Below are 10,890 nucleotides of genomic sequence, written 5' to 3' on the forward strand. Positions count from 1 at the left end.
AGAGGCAATTCAGCAACGATCGATTTATCAAATCCAAACAATAACCCAATCCAACATGTACTCACATTCATCCAAAATAGTCAGACAATACATAAGACTTGTACAATCACTAAAAAGTGTATATCTCACATCGGTATCCATTTATAACAATTCCAAATTTATAAAATTGAGATTTTAGAAAAGCCCCTACCTCGTTGGTCGAAACTCGAAAGCTCTAAAACGCATCAAAACTCGTTTTCTCTCGGCCCGCAACTGCAGCAACCGCAACCTCTACTCCAAACCACTTTCTCAGCAACCACAACGACTCTAATCGCAACATATAATAATCAGGAACCGACCCCACGTTACCAAAACTCATATTCATTAACCAAACACAACAGAATACTAATGCGAGGCTTTTTGAAACCTAATTACTTTCCGAAATAACAAAATGAAGCAGCTCTGATTTCGAGTCGACCTGGAAATAGTTCCAACAATAACCCTAAGCGACAATCGCGAGCAAAAACCCCGGTGACAGCGACTGTATCAACCACGCAGCGTTAAAAACCTTTCCGGAATTCCAAAAGAACAGAAACCAAACTTAAAACTCTTACCAGCGGCGGAACTTCGTGGCAGCAGAGGCACTCATGGCGGCAGAGGCTCGGCCCGAAGCTTCGGCGGTGGATCCGGAACTCACAGAACCACTCTCGGCGGTTAGAATCACAGAGACGCAGCTCCCTTCTCCGGCAGTAGCACCTGCGGCGGCCTGAACCCTTTTCTGACTGCGGCTCGGCTTACCATCATCATCAGTAGCAGCGAGCTCAGATGGTGGCAGTGGCGACGGTCGTTCCGATGGAGGCGACGCCGGCGATGCGAGCAGTGGTTGGGCATGGTGGTTGAGCCCCAGCTTAGCCTCAGATCTCTCTGTCTCCTCTATTCCCGAGTTCTCTCTCTCTCTGACTCTGTCATAAGTGGCGGTGGCTGGCTCTGTGACGAGGACGACTTCTCCCTCTCGATCTGGTTTGCGCTCGTCTCTCCCTCTCTCCCCTGGCTCCCTCTGCGAACATTCTCTCATCGCGAAATGGCAGCAGCGTCACGGAGCTTCGACGGCAGCGACACGGGTGGCAACTCGCAGGGCTAACGACGGCGGTGGTAAAGCTCGACGTGCCGGCGTGTATCTTCTTCCTCTCCTCCTCCCTTCTTCCGCGGCCCCTTTCCCCTTTTTCCCATTTTTCTTTCTTTCTTCTTTCTTTCACGGTGAAGGAAACTGCGTGTGTGTGGGTCGTTTGGTGAGAGTGGTGCGGCGCTGAGGAAAGTGAGGGAGGCTAGGGTTTAGATAAATTAGGTTTAGGGGTAATTTTGTAATTTCAAATAAAAATAGGGATACTCTAGTAGTTAGAAATATATTTTAATCCAACAATAATAAAGTATAAAAATACTATTTATTCATCAATTTTACAAATCATTTTTCATAAGATGTTTAAATCCAAAAATTAGAAATAATATAATTATTTTTTTATTTTTCAAAATAACAGTATTAATATTATAAAATATTAATTATTTAGTCCAAGTCATATAAAATTTTTATTATTTTATAACTGTTAGCTTTATAATTTAAATATAGAAAATAATCCAATAATTATAAAATTGAATAAAAATCTTAATTTATTTCAAATTCAATTAATCAAAACTTGCTTTGATTATCTTTAATAAAATAATTTTTGAAATTAAAATTATAAATAACTATATGAATTTGAGACTTGATCGTAATAAGACTTTTCAAAAGTTTTGGATCTTACACTTTTAAAATGAAATAAAAGTGAAATTATATATGTGTTGTTTAAAGGAATAGAAAATAAATAAAAAAATTAATTTTTTTATTTAAATAAAAATAAACAAATTATAATAATATAAAATTATATTAATATTTTTATTATAAAATAAAGTATAAATATTTTTATTTATTTATATTTTATTATATTTTATAAATATTATAATTTTATATATTTAATTTAAATTATTTATCTAATATATAATGTTTAAATATAAACTTTTGTTATAATAATATATTAAAATTAAATTTATATTAATAATTGTTAATAATATAATTACAAATAATATTAAAAATACAAAAAATATAGTTTTTTTTATGATGGAAAGAAAATTTTTTTAATAAGACTTATACAATTTTTTTTATTGTTTTAATAATCAAATAAAAAAATATTATTTTTTATTCATTTTTTTTTTCACTTATTTTTTCTTCAACCAAACATAGTGTAATAATCCAAGAGGAAAGAAAATTATGATTAACAAACTCTTTATTAACCGAGAAGATCGTAGGATTTCTCTAACAAGGAGGAATCCGAGGTTTACAACAGTACCGTTTGTAATAAACGAAATTCTAATAAAAACAATTGAACAACACCACGTCAACACCACCACACAAGAAACTCAATACATTCCTCAACAAACTCCAACATTCATTTCAACCCCCTCTCTAGTATCAAATCTATTTTGCTGAAGCAAGAAGGCTTTCGTAGCGACCTTTGAAGAAGGCAAAAATTGGGTCTCTAGGAGGCAAACACTCTTCGATAGTTGGTTGACTCAGAAATTCTTGACTCCATTTGTAGAGTTTGGGAAACTTCTCATTAGTGAACAGTTGAAGACCTGCAACTTCTTGAACCAGAGGCACCCAAAACGCAATGTTTACAGCGGCAATGTCCACAAGGCCATATTCCTCTCCTCCAAAAAACTTGTCTTTAAGCTCATCTTCAAGAAACTGAAGACCCTCGTGTGTTTCTTTAACGTTCTTCTCACGCTCTTCCTCGTTAACGGTGAAAACAGATTTCCATGCAGCACCGAACACCTGGATTTGCACAAATTAAAGTAATGGTTAAAAAATAATATAATTACGGATCTAACGGAGTTATTTATATTTTATGACTTTAATTCATGGATAATGTAAAATATTTTTACATCATTTTTAAATGTAAAGAAAATTAAAGTACTATTTATGAATGAGAATTAATATTATTTACCTTGTCATCTATGAACTTGGCCCAGAAACGTGCCAAGGCTCTCTGGTAAGGATCGGCGGGCAAAATGGATTTGCCCTTCCAAGCTTCATCGATGTATTCAACAATCACAAGGGACTCATTTATGGGCCTCTCATTGTGAACAAGCACTGGCACCTTCTTGTGAATTGGGTTGTATTTGAGGAGTTCTTCACTCTTGTTCTGCAAATCTTGTGTTACAAATTTGTATTCAACTCCCTTCAATTTTAGAGCAATCTGAACCCTGCAAACAAACGGGCTTCCCACAACCCCCAAGAGCTTCACATCTTCCTCAGCCATATTGATTAGAAGCAAAAAGCAATTCAAATCTGGTTGCACTTAGAGAGAAATAAGAGATGTACTTAGATTTTGGTATATGATTGGTGATTCCTATGATAGTCCTTGTCTGGGGATTTATAGAACCAAGAAGCAAGCTTGATTTTCAACCTACCACGTTGCTGGTCGACAATGGTTGACTAGGAAACAATAAAAAACTATAAGAGATTTTAATTAATTAATATTTTTGTTTTAACAAATTTTAATTATTAAATTTTATTTTATAAATAAATTATTTTTTATATCACTTTATTTTTTTATTAATATATTGATGTAAGAATTTTAATTTTTTTTAAAGATTTCTATGATTTTATTTAATAATAATAAAGAATAATTTATCTAAATTTTTAACATAATTTAATGTGTAATTAAAATTTATTAAAAATTAAAATATCCAATTAATTTTTTTTTAAATTAATTCAGCGTATTACTCAAAATGTAAATATAAAGAAATAAACTCTAAAAAAGATGAAATCAAAGACTACAGTTATAGTATGGGCGAATGAATGGGACTATGGGACGTGAGACATGACAAATGCACGAGAAGAATTGAGAACAAAAAGAAAATAATTTAATTACTTTTTATATTTTAATGTTTAAATTAAATCTTTATATTAGATAAAGTTTTTTAGTTAAATATTTATTATTTTTTATAAAATAAATATAATAGTCTTAAATTCTTTTTGAATATTTTATAATTTATTTTATATAAAATATAAAACGAATATTTTAAAATATATTCTTATTAAGAATAATTAAAAAAATCTTAATTCAAAATTAGTCTTTCATGATACATCTTTTGTGATCAAATTTCAAATGTAATGAACCATATGAATTTGGAGCTGAACAAAGAAAACTAGAAATGATCAGAATATACTTGATTTAAACTATTTTCCTAATTCATTATTATTGGTAATACAATTTTATATTTTGAAAAAAAAAACTTAGTTAAAAATTAATATCTAGTATAAAAATACAAATAGTCTAATATAAATATTTAATTATAAATTCTAAAATTGTAAAAACTAAATTATAAATTTAATGAAATTAAACTAACAAAATAATTAAAAAACAAAAAGGTATCTTCTCTTCTTTTACAAAATTGTCTATATTTAATACTCCAATATCTTAGGAATAATTACAACTATTAATTTAATATTTGACATACATCTTAATTATGTTGCAAAACGTGTAAATATTCCTCAAAAGTTTAGAGCACAATAATTTTCTTATTGAATACTCCAACTCCGTCAAAAAGATTATTATTATTATTATTATCAAAAGGATTATTCTGCTCTACAGTAACTTTCCACGCGGAAGGACTAGAAGTGATGCAAGGGATTACATCAGCAACGGGTTGTAATGGAGATGAACTGTAGTTTCTTATTTTGGTTTGGTGTTTTCTCTTGTATCCTTCCTTGTTCACAATGAGGTGTTTTCACACTTGTTTACACTTGTTTCATTATCTTTTATTTAAAAATATTATTTATATACTATAATAATTATTAAAATCTATTATATATATATATAATTTAATTATTTTTTAATATATATTTTATATTTTAATATATATTTTATATTGATGATCAATTTTAATATATACCTATTTTAATTATTTTTAATTTTCACTTTACAATAGAAAATTTATTATTATTCATTTATTTTCATAGTAACAATATTTTCAACTTCTCATTTTTTTTTTGAATTTTTTTTAACATAATTATTCATACTCTATCCAAAGATAAAAGTTAAGGTCCAAATAAATAAGTCCAATTAATTTTGTACAAGGAGTTAAAAAAGTACAACATATCTATTCAGATTACGTTAATTAAAAATACGGATAATCAATCCACCCGATTACTCGGGACATGGGTTTCACAACCTATGTCTAACCAGACTTGCATGACAAATAACACATTGTCAAACACTACTTGAGATGCTATTCACAACTCAGCCACCACCACAATGTAGGATAACTTCCCTAATATTAAGAAAGAAACTACCCACTATCACAAGTGAAAATATACAAGAGTGATGGCTAAGTCATCATCTTTTTTTTGAACCATAAGAGCTCAACACACTGAAGTGGAGCAAAAGAAAGAACGACATACAAACACAAGACACTAAACACAACAAAAGGTATGCTCTGTTGTCATCTCTGGCATTGCCAACAACAACCAAACGGATCAACACTGTCCCAAACTCTGTAGCTAAAAATTGATCTAGTCTTGATCTCTTCAACACCTGTCTCAGTATTATGAAAAACTCTACTGTTTTGTTCCAACCAGATATTCCAAACAACTGCAAAGAATCCTATCAGCCACTTCTTTTGCTGAGACTTGCAACCTGTTACTCCAATCTAGCTCTCAAAAAACTTTTTAATAGTTCCCGGCATAGTCCAGTCTCTACCAGCACACATTAGCCAAGCGCACCACACCTGTCATGAAAACTCACATCCAAAGAACAAATGATGCACAAATTCTATATCCTTTTTACACAACACACATATATTATCATTATGATTAATAATCCCGAATCTACTCAGTCTCTCCTTCTTGTTGACCCTATCAACTAAAACGAACCATGCAAACAGTTCAATTCTTGGAGGAACCAGGCCTCTCCAAATGGTACTTGTGAAACTGTAACTTGTGATGTCCTCTGAGAGAGTTTCTTTCTGCAGTACCTGCACAAATGAGTTAGTGGAATAAATACCTTTTTTGTCAAATTTCTATATGACAGAATCCTCTCTATCAACCGACAATTTCACAATCCGTAAACGGTCATGAAGTTGGTTGAGCAACTCCAACTCCCATTGGAACAGTTCTTTTTTCCATACGAAGTTCCAAACCCACTCTAACCTATCCCAAAACCCACAGTCCCCTATCACAGATCCTTGTTGGTTTGAAACAGAGAAGAGTCTTGAAAAACTATCTTGCAATGAGCCACTTTGTAACCAAATGTCTTCCCAAAAACGAATACGTCTGTCATTTCCCACCTCCATAGACAAACCACTAATCATCATATCTCGCACATGTTGCTCCTTCATATTAAGCTGGCAAATATCTTTCCATGGTCCTCCTCTAGATGGTAAAAGTTGTTGTGACAGCATTAAAGATGGGTTCAACTGATTACAAGAACAAACAACTTTCTTCCATGATGAGCGGATAATTTATACGCTTTTTGGCATTATTTTTAGTATGTTTTTAGTATATTTTAGTTAGTTTTTAGTATATTTTTATTAGTTTTTAGTTAAAATTCACTTTTCTGGACTTTACTATGAGTTTGTGTATTTTTCTGTGATTTCAGGTATTTTCTGGCTGAAATTGAGGGTCCTGAGCAAAAATCTGATTTAGAGACTGAAAAGGACTGCAGATGCTGTTGGATTCTGACCTCCCTGCACTCGAAGTGGATTTTCTGGAGCTACAGAAGCCCAATTGGCGCGCTCTCAACGGCGTTGGAAAGTAGACATCCGGGGCTTTCCAGCAATGTATAATAGTCCATACTTTACCCGAGATTTGATGCCCCAAACCGGCGTGGCAAATCAGCCTCAGAATTTCCAGCGTTTAACGCTGGAACTGGCATAAAACTTGGAGTTAAACGCCCAAACTGGCATGAAAGCTGGCGTTTAACTCCAGAAAAAGTCTCTACACATGAAAGCTTCAATGCTCAGCCCAAGAACACACTAAGTGGACCCAGAAGTGGATTTTTACGTCATTTACTCATTTCTGTATACCCTAGGTTACTAGCTTACTATTAATAGGATCTTTTGACATTGCATCTGTACCTCATGACACTTTACATGTTTCTTTGTGTACTTCCTACAGCATGAGTCTCTAAACCCCATGGTTGGGGGTGAGGAGCTCTGCTGTGTCTTGATGGATTAATGCAATTACTACTGTTTTTCATTCAATCACGCTTGCTTCCATTCTAAGATATCACTTGTTCTTAACTTGGATGAATGTGATGATCCGTGACACTCATCATCATTCTCAACTATGAACGTGTGCCTGACAACCACCTCCGTTCTACCTTAGATTAAGTAGATATCTCTTGGATTCTTTAATCAGAATCTTCGTGGTATAAGCTAGAACTGATGGCGGCATTCAAGAGAATCCGGAAGGTCTAAACCTTGTCTGTGGTATTCTGAGTAGGATTCAATGATTAAATGACTGTGACGAGCTTCAAACTCCTGAGGGCGGGGCGTTAGTGACAGACGCAAAAGAATCACTGGATTCTATTTCGGCCTGATTGAGAACCGACAGATGGATAGCCGTACCGTGACAGGGTGCGTTGAACATTTCCACTGAGAGGATGAGAGGTAGCCACTGACAACGGTGAAACCCTTGCATACAGCTTGCCATGGAAGGAGCCTTGCGTGCTTGAAGAAGAAGACAGTAGGAAAGCAGAGATTCAGAAGATGGAGCATCTCCAAAACCTCAACCTATTCCCCATTACTGCAGAACAAGTACTTATTTCATGTTCTTTTACTTTTCACAATCAACCCTAATAATTATTGATATCCTGACTAAGAGTTACAAGATAACCATAGCTTGCTTCAAGCCGACAATCTCCGTGGGATCGACCCTTACTCACGTAAGGTATTACTTGGACGACCCAGTGCACTTGCTGGTTAGTTGTGCGGGATTGCAAAGTGTGATTGCAATTTCGTGCACCAAGTTTTTGGCGCCGTTGCCGGGGATTGTTCGAGTTTGGACAACTGACGGCTTATCTTGTTGCTTAGATTAAGACTGTTTTGTTTTCGTCGGTTTAGAGTCTTTTAGTTGAGTCTAGTTTCATATTTTAAGTTTGGTGTCAATTGCATGCTTTTGTTTTTCTTCTAATTTTCGAATTTGCATGTCTTTAGTCCCTTTTTGATCCGTAAAAATTCTAAGTTTGGTGTCCTCTTTGTGCTTTTCCTTTAAAATTTTCGAAAATTTGTGTTTGATTTTCAAAAAATTTTAAGTTTGGTGTCATTTTGTTGTTTTTCTCTTTCCTCATTTCAAAAATCAAATCTTTTTCATAAAAATTTTTCAATCATATCTTTCTAATTGCTAATCTCAAAATCTTTTTAATTAACTAATTGATTCAGTTTTCAATTTGCTTTGATCTTATTTTCTTTTAATTTTCGAATTTTTATTTTATTTTCCTTTTGTTTTTATTTTATTTTTTGGTTAATTAAAAAAAAAAATATATTTTTATCTATTTGCAATCCATATCATTTCCCTCTATCCATTATGGACCTAAGTGGGATTGATCAGTCCAGAAGGACTCTGGGGTCATATGCTAACCCCATTACAGCTGCATATGGGAGTAGTATCTGTACACCTCCCATCAAAGCAAGCAGCTTTGAGCTAAACCCTCAACTCATTATCATAGTGCAGCAAAATTGCCAGTATTCCGATCTTCCTCAGGAAGAGCCTACTGAGTTTCTGGCACAGTTCTTACAAATTGCTGACACAGTACGTGATAAAGAGGTGGATCAGGATGTCTACAGACTATTACCGTTTCCATTTGCTATAAAAGATCAAGCTAAGAGGTGGTTGAATAACCAACCTACAGCAAGCATAAAGACATGGAAACAGTTATCAGACAAATTCCTGAATCACTTTTACCCTCCAAAGAGGATGACACAGTTAAGGCTGGACATCCAAGGCTTTAAACAAGAGGATAATGAATCCCTTTATAATGCCTGGGAGAGGTATAGAGGCATGCTAAGAAAATGCCCCTCTGAAATGTTTTCAGAGTGGGTATAGTTAGACATCTTCTACTATGGGCTTACAGAAAAAGCTCAGATGTCTTTAGACCACTCAGCTGGTGGATCTATACACATGAGGAAGACGATTGAGGAGGCTCAAGAGCTTATAGACACTGTTGCTAGAAATCAATATTTGTACTCTAGCAATGAGTTCTCCCCAAAAGAGGAAGTCATGGCAGTAGCCACTGATCCCAATCCTCAAGAACAGATGATTGAGCTTAATCAACAATTGCTCCTGATGACAGAACAGTTAGCAGAATTTAAAGAGATGCTCCATGAAACTAAAGTTGCTAACAAGAACATAGAACTGCAGTTGAATCAAGCAAAACAACAGATATCTAAATAGATAACAGAAGAATGTCAAGCAGTTCAACTGAGGAGTGGGAAGACATTGAATAACACTGCTCAAAGTAGCAAAAAGCCAAATAAGGAACAATTGACAGAGGATAACCAAACCACTGTTCGAAATCCCTCTGAGGACAGTAAGAGCCCAGAGAGGAACACTTTTGGCATTCAAACGCCAGAAAAGGGGGGAAAGCTGGCGTTAAACGCCCATTCCCTGCCCAGTTCTGGCGTTCAAACGCCAGAGAAGGGAGAGAAGTTGGCGTTAAACGCCCAATCTTCACCCAATCCTGGCGTTCAGACGCCAAGGGAGGATCAGACACCTGAGAGTGCTGACAGTAATCCCTCTAAAAAGGCTTCTTCAACCACTTCTGTAAGGAATAAACCTACAGCATCTAAGGTTGAAGAATATAAAGCCAAGATGCCTTATCCTCAGAAACTCCGCCAAGCGGAACAGGATAAGCAATTTGCCCGCTTTGCAGACTATCTAAGGACTCTTGAAATAAAGATTCCGTTTGCAGAGGCACTTGAGCAAATACCTTCTTATGCTAAGTTCATGAAAGAGATCTTAAGTCATAAGAAAGATTGGAGAGAGACTGAAAAAGTATTTCTCACTGAAGAATGCAATGCAGTCATTCTAAAAAGCTTACCAGAAAAGCTTCAAGATCCAGGAAGCTTTATGATACTATGCATATTAGAAGGTGCTTGCACCAAGACAGCCCTGTGTGACCTTGGAGCAAGTATCAATCTAATACCTGCATCCACTATCAGAAAGCTTGGGTTGACTGAAGAAGTTAAACCAACCCGGATATGCCTCCAACTTGCTGATGGCTCCATTAAACATCCATCAGGCATAATAGAGGACATGATTGTCAAGGTTGGGTCATTCGCCTTTCCAACTGACTTTGTGGTGCTGGAAATGGAGGAGCACAAGAGTGCAACTCTCATTCTAGGAAGACCTTTCCTAGCAACTGGACGAACTCTCATTGATGTACAAAAAGGGAAAGTAACCCTGAGAGTCAATGAGGATGAGTTCAAGTTGAATGCTGTAAAAGCTATGCAGCATCCAGACACACCAAATGACTGCATGGGCGCTGACATTATTGACTCTTTGGTAGAAGAGATCAATATGACTGAAAGCCTAGAATCAGAGCTTGAGGACATCTTCAAGGATGCTCAACCTGATTAAGAAGAACCAGAGGAAACAAAAGAATTTTCGAAAATTCCTCAGGAGGAGGATAAGCCTCCCAAACCTGAACTCAAACCACTACCACCATCCCTGAAGTATGCATTTCTGGGAGAGGGTGACACTTTTCCAGTGATTATAAGCTCTGCTTTAAATCCACAGGAAGAGGAAGCACTGATTCAAGTGCTAAGGACACACAAGACAGCTCTTGGGTGGTCCATAAGTGATCTTAAGGGCAT

At 35.3% G+C, this 10,890-nt stretch overlaps 1 protein-coding gene across 1 annotated transcript; it reads right to left on the minus strand.

The window, feature by feature from the left end:
• Positions 1–2,279: 2,279 nt before the first annotated feature.
• Positions 2,280–3,533, minus strand: LOC112790549 (probable glutathione S-transferase). The gene is made up of 2 exons (XM_025832995.3): positions 3,018–3,533; positions 2,280–2,845 (listed from the first exon to the last, which is right to left on the minus strand). The coding sequence occupies exons 1-2, from the start codon at positions 3,330–3,332 to the stop codon at positions 2,489–2,491; spliced, it is 672 nt and encodes a 223-aa protein (XP_025688780.1). The 5' UTR covers positions 3,333–3,533; the 3' UTR covers positions 2,280–2,488.
• Between the last annotated feature and the right edge of the window lie 7,357 nt (positions 3,534–10,890).

This window comes from Arachis hypogaea, chromosome 3 (assembly GCF_003086295.3).
Source record: "Arachis hypogaea cultivar Tifrunner chromosome 3, arahy.Tifrunner.gnm2.J5K5, whole genome shotgun sequence".
NCBI classification, from domain to species: Eukaryota; Viridiplantae; Streptophyta; class Magnoliopsida; order Fabales; family Fabaceae; genus Arachis; species Arachis hypogaea.

Bases quoted from the DNA above. Each gene is read 5' to 3' on its own strand.
- LOC112790549 (XM_025832995.3), bottom strand. From the start codon at position 3,332: ATGGCTGAGGAAGATGTGAAGCTCTTGGGGGTTGTGGGAAGCCCGTTT. The intron at 2,846-3,017 runs GTAAATAATATT...GTGCAAATCCAG, and splicing joins CCAAGTTCATAGATGACAAG to GTGTTCGGTGCTGCATGGAA.